The 15,327-nt window shown below is 72.3% G+C and overlaps 1 protein-coding gene across 1 annotated transcript; it reads left to right on the top strand.

Annotated features, from left to right (window-relative positions):
- Window positions 1–5,870: 5,870 nt before the first annotated feature.
- Window positions 5,871–14,948, top strand: ACSF3 (acyl-CoA synthetase family member 3; the record flags this gene model as incomplete). Its single annotated transcript, XM_084257876.1, has 9 exons — window positions 5,871–6,551; window positions 7,439–7,594; window positions 7,863–8,017; window positions 8,636–8,784; window positions 8,876–8,988; window positions 10,088–10,214; window positions 12,719–12,853; window positions 13,175–13,286; window positions 14,707–14,948. The coding sequence occupies 9 exons, from the start codon at window positions 5,871–5,873 to the stop codon at window positions 14,849–14,851; spliced, it is 1,773 nt and encodes a 590-aa protein (XP_084114002.1). The 3' UTR covers window positions 14,852–14,948.
- Window positions 14,949–15,327: the final 379 nt, after the last annotated feature.

Below are 15,327 nucleotides of genomic sequence, written 5' to 3'. Positions count from 1 at the left end.
ATGCGGCCCCGGCACCATGTTCTAAACACCGCGGAGGCGTGACCGGCCAGCGTGGCCCCTGCTTTAAGACACGCAAGTCCGCTTTGACGTGTTTGGTCACGAAACCAGCTCCGTCCGCGGCCGTCCGCCCTCTGCTCCCCGAAGCCCCCGCAGAGGACAGGGAAGAGGAAGCTGGGGGCGAGGGCAGCCGGGGGCCACAGCCGAGGTGGGGGCTCGTGCGGTTGCCTTCAGGGAGACCCTGTCCCGGCAGCTGCGTGGAGACCCAGGATGGCCAGGATCCCCCAAAGGGACGACTCCCGTGCCCGACGGCGCCCCCTCCACCTTTCCCCTCGTGCTCCCCTTCCCGGTGGCGCCCCAAGGCCACGCTGACAAGCCAGTGGCCTGGCTCTGCGGTCAGGCCCTTCCCTCCTGGGGCCCCCGGCCACGCTGGAGCAGGGCTGAGGCCTGGGTCCCGGGAGTGAGACGGGCCAGGGCTGCACAAGCTCCGGGGGCCGTCCCTGCCGCCACCCGCCCTCCGGCCGTCCCGGGCCTGCACTGGCTGTGAGGAGACGCCGGGAGCTGCTCCCGCCACGTGGCTGGGCAGGGTCCTCACCCTCTTTGTCTCCCCCAGAGGGGCCAGGAGCGAAGGGCGGGGGGGCGCGGCTGCAGGCTGCGGCCCAGGGTGGGTGACCAGGTGTGGTCCTCGCCCGGCCAGGCCGGGGGAAAGAGGAAGGGAGAGTGGGGAGGCCCCGCTGGAGTTTCCAGGGCTCGGCGGGCCCCGGAAGCGTGGGCTGCCTGCGACCTGAGCCCGTGACCCCGGGCCCGCCCACCGAGCCCCGGGTGGCAGGGTAGGTGGGGGTCACCCGTCACTCTTGGGCACCCACCCCCGCGGGGGCGGAGGCCGCCCAAGCCTGACGCAGACCCGGGTGCCCAGGGCTTGATCGGCCGGCGCTGCTGCGGGAGCTGCCTTTCAGGCCCGGTGCTGCCCCTCCGCGGCCCGCGGGAACGGGGCGGGGACAGCGTGCGGGTGTCCGAGCCCTCCGCCCCTCAGCCGCCATGGGTCCAGCGGGCGCAGCCTCCGCTCAGAAGCCGGGTCTCCTCCCCTGCCCGTGGGAACGTGTCCCTGGTGCTGCTGCCCCTTGCCCCGGGGGGCATGAGAAGCCCCTCCCTCTTCTCCCGGGAGGGACTCGCAGGCCACGCGGAGGGCAGGGCGCCTGTGCACTGAGGCGGCACCCTTGTTACAGCCGCCAGTCCCTGGTCCAGACCTGCCTCGGTGGGCCTGGGGCCAAGCCTGGGGCACATGCTGCCCTGGATGGAGCCTGAAGGAGCCACAGCTGGCCCAGGGAACCCCGCCCCCCGTGCCTGCCCACCAGGTGCCCCAAGAGGGTGCACGTCTGTGGCCCCACAAACCAGGCCTTGCGTCCCAGAAGCGCTTCCTTCTGGATGGGAGCCAGAAAGCCCCCAGGGCTGCAGGAGTCCAGCAAGGAAGTGCAGCCTCGGGCCAGGTCGTTCCGTCTCTACTTCTAGAAACTTCCGTGAACTCAGACATGTTCAGACGAGCCCCTTGCTCTGCTGATCACATACCTGCTGTGCCCAGTGGCCCGAGGCAGGTGACCCAGGTCCAGGGCTTGGTTTGGAAGGCGGGACTGTCCCTGACCCCTGCATCATCACTTCCGTGGTTGTGGGTGGCCTGCAGCTTGTCCTCACCCGGGGCAGGGAACGTCTGCTCAGCTGCCGCCCAGCCCCTGAGAGCAAAGGGCCGGCCCCGAGGCCCCACACACCGCCAGCCTCCTCGACAGCCCCCGGCTCCTGGAGGCCCCCGCCCAGCTGCTCAATGTGGGCAGTGGCTTGGGCTGGGAAGCGAAATGGCCTTTGTACCGAGCTTGTGGGTAAGGGGCCAGGTGCCCCCGACAGGACTTCAAGGATGGCATACAGCCAGTCTTCTGCCAGGGTGTCCAGGCCCTGGGGAGCCCAGCTGTCCTCAGAGGAGGATCTGGACAGACCCTGCCTAGCCAGCTGCCCATGTGGCCACCCCAGCCTTTCTGGCCTCATGTGGCTCTGCTGTGCTCTGTTCAGGCACCCACTGCTAGGAGAGTCTTTTGCACGGTCACCTAGTGATAGGGGGCAGTCACCACCCCCCAGCCAGAATCACTTGGCTACCCACGTGCTGGGGGCACTGACCTGTCCCTCATCCAGCACCGTGCTCCCTGGAGTGCCCACCCCAGCCTCACCAGGGGTAGGGCAGGTGGCAGTGACTTGCGGGCGTCCAGGGGCCTGTGTCCCTTTGCTTCTGCCAGAACCCACCGGGGCCAGCTGCCTGGGTGGACGTCTGCCAGGCTGGACGGCTCTGGGCTGCTGACTTCGGCCACTTGCACCGTGGTGCCCACCCCATCAGTTTCTTGTCTTAGGATCTATGAGATAGAGGACCCCTGTGTCTTCTGTGATGTGTGCAGGAAAGGGGTGCTGGGCCCCACAGGCTCCTTCCTGGGGCATCCCCTCCCTCCACCGAGAGAGACAGAGGAAGGGCAGGGCCCTTGGTCTGGGCCCCAAGTCCTTACGCAGACCGAGGCTATTCCATGATTGCGCGAGACCCCAGGGCAGCACTTGGTCACTGTCAACCCTCGTCCTCCCTGAGCCTCATCAGCTCCTGGAAGCCCAATCCACGTGGGCCTGGACACTGCTTGCAGCCGGGATGCCTCTGAGAGCTGGGAGCGCTGGGCCGCCTCCTGTGCGCGCTCCGAGCGCAGCTCTCCTGGGCCGCCCGCTGGGGGACAGGTAGGCCCCGCGGCCAGGTAGGCCCTGGGGACAGGTAGGCCCTGGGAGCACAGCTGTTGGGAGCAGCTGGGCAGCAGCAGGGAGGGCCCGGACAGGACATCTGTGCACAGGGCCCGCGGGACAAGGGCCAGGACCACCCAGCTGTCCCTCTGGTTAAACCCAGGTGCCCCTCACCCCGCAGAGCACGGTGGGGCGGGCACTGACCAGAGAGGGGCCCCGCGGGGTCCGGGGGGAGGTCGGAGCCCAGGGCAGGCCCCTGCGCCCACCAACCGCGCCCGCGCTGCAGCCCCCCGCCCCGAGGCTGCCGGGAGGAGGCGTGGGGTCCACGAGACCTGCGCCAGACACCCCGGGGGGCGGCCGCGGGGCGGGCGGAGGAGCCGCGGGAGGAGCCTGGCTCGCGGCGGCCCCGCGGCGGGGAGAGGGGTGCGGGGGCCCGCGGCGGGGAGAGGGGTGCGGGGGCCCCGCGGCGGGGAGAGGGGTGCGGGGGCCCGCGGCGGGGAGAGGGGTGCGGGGGCCCCGCGGCGGGGAGAGGGGTGCGGGGGCCCCGCGGCGGGGAGAGGGGTGCGGGGGCCCCGCGGCGGGGAGAGGGGTGCGGGGGCCCCGCGGCGGGGAGAGGGGTGCGGGGGCCCCGCGGCGGGGAGAGGGGTGCGGGGGCCCCGCGGCGGGGAGAGGGGTGCGGGGGCCCGCGGCGGGGAGAGGGGTGCGGGGGCCCGCGGCGGGGAGAGGGGTGCGGGGGCCCGCGGCGGGGAGAGGGGTGCGGGGGCCCGCGGCGGGGAGAGGGGTGCGGGGGCCCGCGGCGGGGAGAGGGGTGCGGGGCGCTCGGCCCCGGCCCCGCAACGTCGGCCCCACAGGCTGCGCGGCCCCTGAGGCGCCCCGCCCCGCTTCCCGGCCTGACGCGGCCCGGCTGCGCCCCTCGGCCGGCGCCCTCGGACCCCGGGCACGGGGGGCCGGGGGAGCCGGGGGGCCGGGGGGGGGCCGGGGGGGGCCGGGGGGCGGGGGGCGCGGCGCCGGCCTCGGAGGGGGCGAGGCCGCGGGCTCCGCGCGCTCACCCCCAGGCTCGGCCGGCCCCGCCCGGGTCGCGTCCCGGCCCGCCCGCCCGCCGGGGCCTTCCTGGGGGCCGCGCCCGCCCCGGGGACCCGCCGACCGCCGGAACCCGCGCGCCGGGGCCGCCGCTCCGGGGGAGCCCGCCGGGACGGACGCGGTGCGCGCCGGTTCCGGTTCCGGCCCGAGCGGCGGCGCGGGACACCCCGGCGGAGGTAGAGCGCCCCGCCCCCGCGGCCCACGCCCCCCGCGCCCCCCGCCCCGCGACCCCCGCCGCCCCCGCCCCGTGACCCCCGCCCCCGCGCCCCCCGCCCCCGCGGCCCGCGCCCCCCGCGCCCCCCGCGCCCCCCGCGCCGTGACCCCCGTGACCCCCGCCCCCGCGGCCCGCGCCCCGCGACCCCCGCGCCCCCCGCCCCGTGACCCCCGCCCCCCGCCCCGTGACCCCCGCCCCCGCGCCCCCCGCCCCCGCGGCCCGCGCCCCGCGACCCCCGCGACCCCCGCCCCGCGACCCCCGCCCCGTGACCCCCGCCCCCACGGCCCGCGCCCCGTGACCCCCGCCGCCCCCGCCCCGTGACCCGCGACCCTCGCCCCGTGACCCCCGCCCCCGCGGCCCCCGCGACCCCCGCCCCGTGACCCCCGCCCCCCCCCCCCCCCGCACTGCCGGCGGGGACCCCGCCCCCGGCCGCCCGCTCCCTGCCGGGCGCCTTCCCGCGCGGGTCGGGGCTCCCGCGTGCGGCGAGCAGTCTGTTCCCCAAGACGCAACTTGGGGCGCCCCCACCCGCGGGCTGCTGGCGGGACCCCGGGGTCCTCGCGGTCGCGGGGGGACCTGGCCGCGGGGCGCGGCGGGGAGACGGGGCGGCCGGCGCCCAGGGGCGCGGGGCCTCGGCGCGGGTGTCCGGCGGCCGCGGTCAGCGCCCGGCGCGGGGGAGCCGGGACCCCAGCGGCTGCCGGGGCCTCTGAGGGGCCGCGGGTTCCGCCTGACCGCGGGACAGTGTGGCGCGCTGCCCCCCGGGGTCCCCGCGCAGGAGAGCCGCCCTAGGGGCGTGGGGGCGCCGGGCAGGCGCGGGCCTGGCTCCTTGCGCGGCTTGAACTGCACCGTCCAGGGGCCCGGCGGTCCTCCAGGGCCGGGCCTGCGCCCCTCCCAGTCGCCAGGACCGCCGTGGGGTGGGCCCCAACTTTGAGTTTTCCCCGGGGCCCATGGGGTGGGAAGTGGGCGCCGCGCTCATTGGCCAGGGCGGCCGCCGTGCGATCGCGAGGGGAGGACCAGCCGTGTAACTGCGGCACCACCCGTGGGCCAGCTGCCGCTCGGGGTCAGGGACGCTCTCTGGCCGAGGGGCGGCACCCGGCGGCTCCCCTTCTGGCGGGGGGGCTGTGTTGGGGACCCTTCAGTCCCCGGGCGCGTGACATTGAGGATCGCCGCCGGCCGCCCCGGCTGCGGTGCTCACGGCGCGGGCAGAGCAGGCAGACGCCCCGGCCCCTGCCCGGCCCTCCTGTCCTGCAGGAGCTTGGCCGCCCGGCCGCGGGCCCGGCTTCCTGCTGCCGCTGCTGGCGCGGTGGTGGTCCAGTCCCTGCAACCAGGGCGCCGCGGAGCCAGCTTTCGGGTTGCAAACAGTCTGCTCCTCACCCAGGAGCCTGCTTCCAGGCCTCCGCGGCCTCCCAGCGCCCGCTGTCCTGCGGGCCGCCCAGGGCGGGGCCCGCCTGAGCCTGCTGGCGCCTGGCGTCCAGGCTGCCCGCGGCGCGTTCCCCTGAGTCCCGGCTCAGACCCCGGAACACTGTCGTTCCCAAACAACCACAGGTGCTTCGCGCTCCAGGAGCTTCTTCGGTTTTGCCTGGTTCGGTTCATTGTTTCAGGGTTTTCGAGGGCCTGGGGTCCTTAAACTAACGAGGTTAAGCAAGCGCCTGAGCGGTAGACGTTTGCGTGGCAAGGCGGCGTCCCGGGGCCGGCGCTCTCCTTGCTGGGGTGCCTTCTGACTCGGGGGCAGGGCGAGGGCTCGGCAGGTGACCGCTTTGCATCTTGCTTCGCCCAGGCCGCTTTCACCCCAGCGCCCTCTCTTTCAGCTTCGTTCCCAGTCACCATGTTGGTCAGCGTGGCGTGGCCCCACGTGGCGATGTCCTTCCGGCGCCTGGTCCGGGCCCTGGCCCCCCGCCGGCCGGCTCCCCAGGCGGGGCACAGCCGGAGCGCCTCCCTGCACTTGGCCCCGGCGTCCCAGCCCGACAGGAGCGCCCCGGTGTTCACCCGTGCCCTGGCCTTCGGAGACAGGACGGCGCTGGTGGACCGCCATGGCCGCCACACCTACCGAGAGCTGTACCGGCGTAGCTGCCGCCTGGCCCGGGAACTGTGCGGGCTGCGTGCCTGCGCGGGTGGGGACCTGGGCGAGGAGAGGGTCGCCTTCCTGTGCTCCAACGATGCCTCCTACGTGCTGGCCCAGTGGGCCGTGTGGATGAGCGGGGGCGTGGCCGTGCCCCTGCCCCGCGGGCACCCGCCAGCCCAACTGGAGTACTTCCTCCAGGACTCGCGCAGCTCCGTGGTGCTCGCCGGCCTGGAGCACGTGGAGCTGCTGCGCCCCGTGGCCGGGAGGCTGGGTGTCCCGCTCCTGCCACTCACGCCCGAGGTCTGCGACGGGGCCGAGGAGCCTAGCGAGGGGGCCATGCCCGAGCGGGACTGGCGGGACCGGGGCGCCATGATCATCTACACCAGCGGGACCACGGGCAGGCCCAAAGGTGTCCTGAGTACCCATCACAACATCAGGGCTGTGGTGAGTGTGCGGCTGTTGGGGTCCCCGCGGTGCAGGCCAAGTGCCTTCCCGTTGGCCGCTCACTTTCCCAGGGCCGTCACCGCCTGCCAGCCCCCCGAGTCCCCCTGAGGGACCTCTGAGGACGCCAGGCTGGCGAGGGGGGCTGGCCTGGAGCAGCCTGGGGGGTGCAGGGCTTTAGGCCCCCTGAGGGCTCCCGTGGGACGAGGTGGACGAGACGCACGGTGCTGGGGGTTTGCAAGGACACCAACTGCAGGTCCTTCTTGGGACCCACGGGATGCTCTGGCCACGGCCACGTGCCCTGCTTGTCCTCAGCCTCGGCCATGCCGCGAGGGGCGCCGGGGGGCGAGGGGGCAGTAGGAAGGGCAGATCCTGTGTGCCTGCGGTGGACACAGGGCGAGTCGAGGGTGTCTGCTGAGGACAGGCGAGGATGCCTGTTTTTTGAGTTGGGGGCACCCTTGAGATTAGGACATGGTTGTGGGGTGCTGCCTGCCAAGTCCTGGTTGGCCCAGCAGTTTGAGAACTTACCCCAGGCTTCGCTGGGTGCAGGGGGCGGTGAGGTCCCGTCTCAGTCATCATCTCGGGCCCCCCGTCTGCCCAAGGCCTCCGCGTCAGCTCTCCTCCTCAGCTTAAGCTCCTGTCCCATCTGCCAGGCATGGGACTGAACTTTAGCCCCCAAACCCCGGCTGCGGACTCCCCGGCCCCCGGGCTGACTCGCTCTCGCGTCCAGAAGCGCTGACGTGCCCGCTGCACTGCGCGGCAGGAGCCAGAAGCGAGCTCGGCCTCGGAACTGGCGTTCCCGGGCCACGGAGCCGCAGCCCTTCTCGCGTGGAGGCCCAGGTGCCCCCCGAGAGCTGCGGTCGCCTGGGCTGAGCAGAGCTTGTCTGCAGGTGACCGGGCTGGTGCACAGATGGGCCTGGACCAAGGATGACGTCATCCTGCACGTGCTCCCGCTGCACCACGTCCACGGCGTGGTCAACAAGCTGCTGTGCCCGCTCTGGGTGGGCGCCACCTGCGTGATGCTGCCTGAGTTCAGCGCCCAGAAGGTGAGTCTGTGGGGCCGGCTGGTGGGGGCAGGGGGAGGCCCCCATGTGAGCCCCCGGCTCTGCCTGGGCTGGCGGCCCCTGAGGCCAGGTGGGCTCGTGCAGGCCTGAGCTGCTGGCGGCAGTGTGCACCTGTCCTCCGTGGGCTGGAGTCCCGCTGCACGGTGGGGCTGACCTTGGAGGGGTGAGCGGGCGACTTCTGCCAGAGTCCCCCTGGCCAGGTCACTCCCTCCACCTGTCTCTCTTGAGGGCCTCCCTTTTTCTCGCTCAGGTTTGGGAAAAGCTCCTGAGCGCGGAAGCCCCGCGGGTGAACGTGTTCATGGCGGTGCCCACCATCTACTCCAAGCTGATGGACTACCACGACGGGCACTTCGCCCAGCCGCACGTGCGGGACTTTGTCCGCGCCGTCTGCGAGGAGAACATCAGGTGAGGGCGGCCCGGCTTCCCGCGTGGAGCCCAGCGCGGCCGGCTCTCAGGAGGCTGGCCTCTTCCGCGCGCGGCTCACCCGCACCCCGGGGCGCTCCGTGTGCCCCCGCGCCTGCGTGCGTGCGTCCGTCTGTCTGGGGGCAGGAGAGGACGCCGAGGGGGCCTCGTCCCCATGCTCCACGGGGAGGGGGTTCCCAGACGCCGCCTCTGCAGGACGCCCCGCCCTCCCCCTCCTGGGGCACGCACCCTTCCCGGCAGGGACGCCCCGTGGGTGTTCCCGGGCCAGGGCCTCCCGGGGCCTTCCCCTGCTTTTCCGCAGGCCCCGGCTGCTCTGCCCGCTGGCCTGGCGGGAGCCCTGCTGGCGCGGCTGAGACACAGCCCAGCAGCGGGCGGGGGCCCTCAAGGAAGGCCGCGAACCCCCGTTGCCTCCTTTTCCTTGAGCGGCCGCTGCCATCAAGCGCGCCGACTTGTTCTTTTCGAGGAACAAAGTTTGAGGTCCGCCCTGACTGCGGGTGTGACAGGCGTCCCGAGCGGCGGTGTGGCCAGCGGGGCGCTGTCCCTGCCGCCCCGTCCAGCGGCCCGTCCCGGCGACGCTCAGGCCGCCCCTCTCGCCCGCAGGCTGATGGTGTCGGGCTCGGCCGCCCTGCCCCTGCCGGTGCTGGAGCGGTGGCGGGCCCTCACGGGCCACACCCTGCTGGAGCGGTACGGCATGACGGAGATCGGCATGGCCCTGTCCAACCCGCTGAGCCCCGCCGCCCGCCTGCCAGGTATGCCCCCCACACCTGCACGCGGGGGCCCGGCCCGGGGCCATCCTCCCGGCAGGGCCCCAGGTCTCCTTCCCGCCGCCCCTCCTTGCAGGATCCGTGGGGACCCCGCTGCCTGGCGTCGAGGTGCGCATCGTCTCGGAGCACCCGCAGAAGGACGGCGGCCCCTATGTCCTCCACGCAGAAGGCAACGAGCAGGGGACCCAGGTGCACCGCTGTCCCGGCCGGCCGCCCAGCGGGCTGGCGACGGCTTGGCAAGGGTTCTCCATGCCCGGCACCGCCCCCGGCCTCAGGGGTGCGCGCTCTTGGGTCAGGCCTTGCCCACCCCGTACGGCGGACACAGGCGCTGCTGGTGGACGGGCTTGGACTGGCGACTCCACAGCCACGGCCGGGGCAGGAGGGCTGCACCGTCTCGTGTCAGCTGCAGGCCTGCTGGGGCGGGAGCAGGGCCCAGAGCCCCAGGGACCCAGGAGGTGGCGCTGGATTTCACAGGCAGTTGCTTTCTCTTGGCCGACTCCCAGGCTTATGGCCCCATGTGGCTCAGAGGAGGGGCCTCCAGCCCCCATGCTCGCCCCAGCTGGCCGTTCTGTCTTCCTCTGAGTTGAGGGTGGGACGTGGCAGCTCCAGCAACTAAGACTCGGGTGCTTCTCAGTGTAACTTCATGAAATTTCTTAGAAGACATCAAGAAGTAGGTGTCCTGTTTGCCCAGGAAAATGCCTCCCCTGTGTCCACCTGCTACTGACCACACCGAGTGGTGGCCAGAGAGCCCCCTCTCACTGGCTCTCGGCCTCTGCTTCTGAAACACGGACGTGCAGGCCTATGCTTACTAGCCACCTGCCCACCTGCCCGGTACCACCCCAGCTACCCACCTGCTCTCCCTGGGCCCCGACTCTGGTAACCACTGTCGCCCGACGGATGCCCTGCTGGGTGCCAGGGCAGGGACAGGTGCCGGCCGGGAGGCACGCGTGAGGCCTGAGAGCAGTGGCTCCTGAGAGCTGTCAGTGCCAGGACACTGGGCTGGGCTGTGGTGCTGGGCGGGTGCGGCCTGGAGTGTGGGGCTGGAGGGCAGGATGTTGGGAAGGAAACGTGTTCTGTTGGCTCCGGGCTGCCGTCTCGCCCGTGGCCCAGCCGGGGCCCCCCTGTTAGGAGCGCGGCCGAGAGGCGTGGACGCTGCCCCCCAAGGGCTGGCCGGCCGCTGTGGGTTCAGTTGCCCCCACAGTGCCCGCTTCCCAGAGGCTGGCAGCCAGGGCAGGCCAGGGAGGACAAGCCCGTGTGTGCCCGGCTCACTGCTGCCCCCATGCTGCAGGTGACCCCGGGGCTCAAGGAGAAGGAAGGGGAGCTCTTGGTCAGGGGACCCTCTGTGTTTCGGGAGTACTGGGACAAGCCGGAGGCCACCAAGGGCGCCTTCACCCCGGACGGCTGGTTCAAGACAGGTAGGAGGGCCGGGTGGGGTGTGGCCACCCCGGTGTCTGCCCACCAGGGCCCCTGGGGTCTTCCAGCCGGCAGGCTGGGCGCTCTCTCCCCAAGCGGGGTGCTGTTCGCAGCTGTGCACCCCCACTCCAGGGCATGCCTGTGCCTTCAGAGCTGCCGCGTGGGACACAATGTTTGTGATGCCTTAAGGTAGTTTTGTTCAAAACGGAAAGCCTCCCGGCCTCCCGCGCAGGCCTGGTCCCCGCTATGGGGCGGAGCCTCCTGACAGCAACAGTGAGAGGAGAGGCCGGTGTCCAGTGCTCAGGCCGTGTCCTCTGTCTACTGGGGTCACTGGTGATGGACTGGGCACTGTGTGGAGCCCCAGGCATCTCGGTGTTCTGGGGACCCAGCTGCTGGACGTCTGTGAGGCCTGGGGGGCTTTGGGGGCAGGTGGCACCTCGGGCCATGCTTGCTGGTCCGGCTCAGGCCCACGTCCACCGTGTGTGCCCACAGCCCTCGTGGACGCTCACCTATGTGGGTAGAGGACCCTGTCCCGGCCTCCACGCCTGTCTGTGCCCATGGCACCTGGGAGGTGCGTGTCCAGGACTGGTCAGAGCTGGGAGCAGGGCTGGGCCGATGGCCTTCCCTGTGGCCTCTGCTGTCTGTGCAGGTGCAGCTGGCCCAGGGCTCACGGCTGCCTGGCGGCCTCGTCACATCCCTTCACTGCCCTCCAAGGTGGTGTCCTGGGCATGCGCTCGAGCTGCCCTGCTCTGTTGCGCAAGGCTCCCAGGGGCCGGGCGGTCCCGATGGGGCACCCAGACTTGCTCTGACCTTCCCCTTCCCCTTCAAGTCAGCTGGACAGCTACGGGCTCTCCCTCTGACCACGCAGGCCCCAGAGCCCGTGGGCATCGCTGGCGGCAGGGCGCGGGGTGCGGGGTGGTGGTTGCTCGGGTGGGCGGGCGGGCGGTGTGGAGGTGGCTCAGCGCCCTCCTGAGGGCCGTGCCAGCTGAAAGCGCGTCGCGTGCATTAATTATTGTAAAGAGATGTCTTTAGGAGAAAATGATTTTGAAATTCGGTTTAATTTCATTGTAATGCACCGCAAACAGGAAGGGAGTGTGTGTGTTTAATTGGCTCTCGGGGGGCAGCCGGGAGCCGCACGCCTTTGTCACAGGCCATTAGCGACACGGGCTGCGTGATGAGGCCGCGCAATCAGCTCCCAGCTGCCGGCTCCTGCGGGGACCGCGTGGTGCTAAATAGAAATCAGGGGAGATGAGGTTTAACCCTTTCCTGGCCAGCCCCTCCAGCCCCCGGCTCGGGGCAAGCTGCGGGCGCAGGCCCCTCGCCACCTTTTGTCTGACGAGGGGAGAAGTCGGGGCCTGTGATGCCACCAGCCCTGGGCCCTTGGTCCCCGCTCCTGGCTCTGCAGGGACTCGTGCAGGGGCTCTAGCCACGGGCCCTGGGGCCCCCCACTGCCCGAGGACACCCGAGTCGCGGCCCCGCCCCAGGCCCCCTGATGCTGGCCCTTCCCTCGCCCGTTGGGTCCCTCCTGAGCAGCACCGCCCCCACCAGGCCGCGGGCACATGGCACACGCAGGCACGCGGCACAGGCGGTCACAGGCTTAGGCGGGCACAGGCTCACGCAGGCACGGGCACACGGCACAGGGCACGTGCATGAGCACACGTGAGCGCGGCATGTGGCGTCGCGCACTGGGCCTGCACACGCGCTCATGGAGCAGAGTGAGTGTGAACAAGCACACAGGCAGGGCACACGCACACGCTTCAGACAAGAGACCGCCAATTCTAGGGCCAGAAACCCTCAGGTGCCCCTCGGCCCCGCTGCCAGGGATGAGGCCCGGGACAGACGTGCGGGCGCCCTGAGCAGTGTGTGCTCTGTCCCGCGAGCCCGAGCAGGCAGGGGCTCTCGCTGCGTCCGCGCCGAGTGCTGCGGGGGCAGCCGCGCGCGACACTCCGCCTCGGAGCGGGGACCCGCCGGCAGGACGGAGGCCAGACCGTGGGGGCCCAGGGGCAGGCGGGCGCCAGGCCTCAGGCCTCCCGGGAGAGGCGGTGGGTGTGCGCGTCTGCTCGAGCGCGCGGGTGGTGGGTGGCGCAGACCCTTCCAGCCAGCGCCGCCTTGGTCGGGCAGCAGACCCGCCGCTCAGAGCCACCCAGGCGTCCGCACCCCTCAGCGCGAGTCACCGCCCCGGGGTACGCGGCACAGGGAGAGCGTGCTCCACACGCGTGTGCCTCACCCCAGCCCGCCCGCCTGCACCCGTGTGCGCACCTGCATTCCGGGGCCAAGGGAGCGAGTCCCTGTGTCCACCCCCAGCTGCTCAGCCGTGACGCCCCAGCCCCGTGGTCACCACGGCTGCCCGCTGTCCCCGGGGGACGGCCCAAGAGGCTGTGGCTGAGGTCAGAACCCTGGATGTCTGTTGGCCGCCTCCTCCCAAGGGCCGGAGGCCACGTGTGGGGAGGGCACTCAGGTGGGGGGGCCTCCACCCCGCGGCCGCCATGACCCAGCCCGCCCGCAGGTGACACGGCCGTGTTCAGGGACGGCGCCTACTGGATCCGGGGCCGCACCTCCGTGGACATCATCAAGAGCGGCGGCTACAAGGTCAGCGCCCTGGAGGTGGAGCGGCTGCTGCTGGCACATCCCAGCATCACAGGTGGGCGCCCTGTCCAGGCCGGCTGGGCGGGGGGCTGCGCATGTGGGGGCCGGGTCTCCTTCCAGGCCCGAGGCGCCTCCTGGCCCAGGGGCTCTGCCTGGCCTGGGGGCTGGGGGAGGACAGGAGGCCCGGGGGTCCCAGCAGGGGGTGAGCCAGGTCATAGCTGCAAGGGCCCAGGCAGCCGTCTCAGGCCGTCCATGGGCGCAGGCAGGAGGAGGGTCTTCTGGGCTCGGGCCCTGGCCGCCCTGCCCCTCCCAGGTGCCCCGCAGCCTGAACGATCATCCCAGGTGTGCAAGACCCCGACCATTCCCCTGTTTGCAGATGTGGCCGTGATCGGAGTTCCAGACATGACGTGGGGGCAGCGAGTCACCGCCGTGCTGACCCTTCGGGAAGGACACACACTGTCCCTCAGGGAGCTCAAGGAGTGGGCACGGTGAGGGCGGGCCTGTGGCGGGAGTGGGGGCGGCCAGTGGACTGTGATCTGGGGGTGGTGGGATCTTGGGGCTGGGGCTGGGGGGCGTGGTGCTTCCGGACACCCTGAGACGCAGGTGGATGTGGGGATGAGGAGCCTGGAGGGCCATGCTCCCAGCCGCCGCTGCCCACTCTCCGCGCTGAGCAGGCCCCGCTCGTGCCGGGCGGCACTGGGCCGCACCCAGCTCCCTTGGCTCCCCCGTACCCCACTCTCACCCAGTGCGGCGTCCCTGCTCCTCAGGCCGTGGGCAGCTGGGCACCAAAGCGTTCTTCCCAGTCGGCCCGGTGGGGCGGGGCCCTGGCTCTGGCCCCGCCACGTACAGTGTCCTCAGCCCAGAAGGAAGCTCCAGGGGCTGCTGTGCTTCGCTCCCCCTCGCTGCTCTCCCCAGCCTGCCCGCCCCGCTGCCCGGCACTGGGGATGTTTCTGGGGGCGCAGCAAGGCCTCTCCAGCGGCCCCACCCCCATGGCCGCACCTGCTGGGGTCCCTGTGGCCCAGCCCCTGGGTGACCGGTTACTCGGGTCTCACAGCCGAGGCGGAGCCTGCGCCCGTGCTGAGCTGTCCCGGGCACAGGCGCGTCTCCATTCCCAGCTCTGGTCCCTCCCCTGCTCAGGCCGGGGCAGACGACTGTGGGCGACCAGACCCTGGACACGCCCCGGGGGGTCTCCAGAGGGGCAGGGGCCTTGTGTCCACCTCAGCTTCCCCAAGAGCACCGGGGAGGGGGGCTAACACCCAGGGTCCTTTCTGAAGGGCTCCCCTCTATTTGCCACCTGACTCTCACGCGGAGACCCCGGCCCTGGCTCTCGCTCCCTGCGTGGGGGCCCCGCCCGCTGCTCCCAGGGCCAGCCTTCCGGCCTGCGTCTCTCACGGCCACCACACTCCCTCCCCACGCTCTGCACATCGAAATGGCCGCGTGGGGTGGACACACCAGCGGAGTGGGGAGCCCCTGGCTTCCACCCCACAGTGGCGGCTGCCGGCCCCAGAGCAGAACAGTCCTGCCCGCCGAGCCCCCTGCCTCCCCAGACTCGCCGTCCAGGGGCCAGACCGGCCTTCCATGCGGTGTTTCTGCCAAGCAGCTTGGCCTGCTGCCCGGGCGGCCCCCAGCGTGGCCTTCGCCTTAGGGCGCATACTGCCCGGCAGGGCCGACAGGCCAGTCCTGGACTCGTCCCGGCAGAGCCTGGCCTGGCCCCTCGCGGAGCCTGAGCTGCCGGCAGCCGGGCAGGGCACCAGGTCCTGGCCAGCCCCGGCCTGGGTGTGCCTGGCAGCGGGCCGAGTGCGCTCTGGGACGGGTTGGTCGGGTACCGACCCCAGCCCGTGGCCTGGAGCCGCCCCGCGAGGGGGCCAGAGGCCCGGGTGGCTGTGCTCAGGCCGCCTGTCTCTGCAGAGGGGTGCTGGCGCCGTACGCCGTGCCCGCGGAGCTGCTGCTGGTGGAGGAGATCCCGCGGAACCCGATGGGGAAGATCAACAAGAAGGACCTGCTCCGGCAATTCTACCCAGATGCCCAGGGCGCCCCCGCGGGCCCAGCCTAGAGCCCTGTGCCTGGACAGAGGCGGGTGGCTTGGGGGGCAGGCAGAGCCCCAGCACCCTCCCACCCCCTGCAAAGCGCCTGGGCCGCAGGTGCCCAGACACAGCCAATAAAGACCCGCAACAGCGCGGCGCGTCCTTGCCTCCGGGCCCACGGGCCTGAGGCTCCTGGGTGGGCACGCAGGTGCTGAGGGGACACTGGGTGTCGGGTGAGGGCATACCCCACCATGTTTCCTGTGGGCGCAGGCTGTAGGGATCCGGAAGGCGGGAGGGCGTCACAGAACCCCGGGAGCCCGCAGGGGCTGGACTGGCCGGCGAGGGACGCCGCTCGGGCAGGGGCAGGTGCCAGGGGGGCTGTGGCTGCGGCGGTGGGTAGAGCCGCCTGTCGCCTGCTCACACAGCAGACCTGGGCGAGGCTCAGGCTACGTGGACACCAGAACCTGGCCCCGGCAGCCCCGGGAGCCCGTCCTCCGCCCACACC

The sequence above is a fragment of the Talpa europaea genome, assembly GCF_964194135.1.
Source record: "Talpa europaea genome assembly, chromosome: 16".
In the NCBI taxonomy this organism is placed as follows: Eukaryota; Metazoa; Chordata; class Mammalia; order Eulipotyphla; family Talpidae; genus Talpa; species Talpa europaea.
Note: the sequence above shows the minus strand (reverse complement) of the source record. Positions and strands in the feature narration are given on the sequence as shown.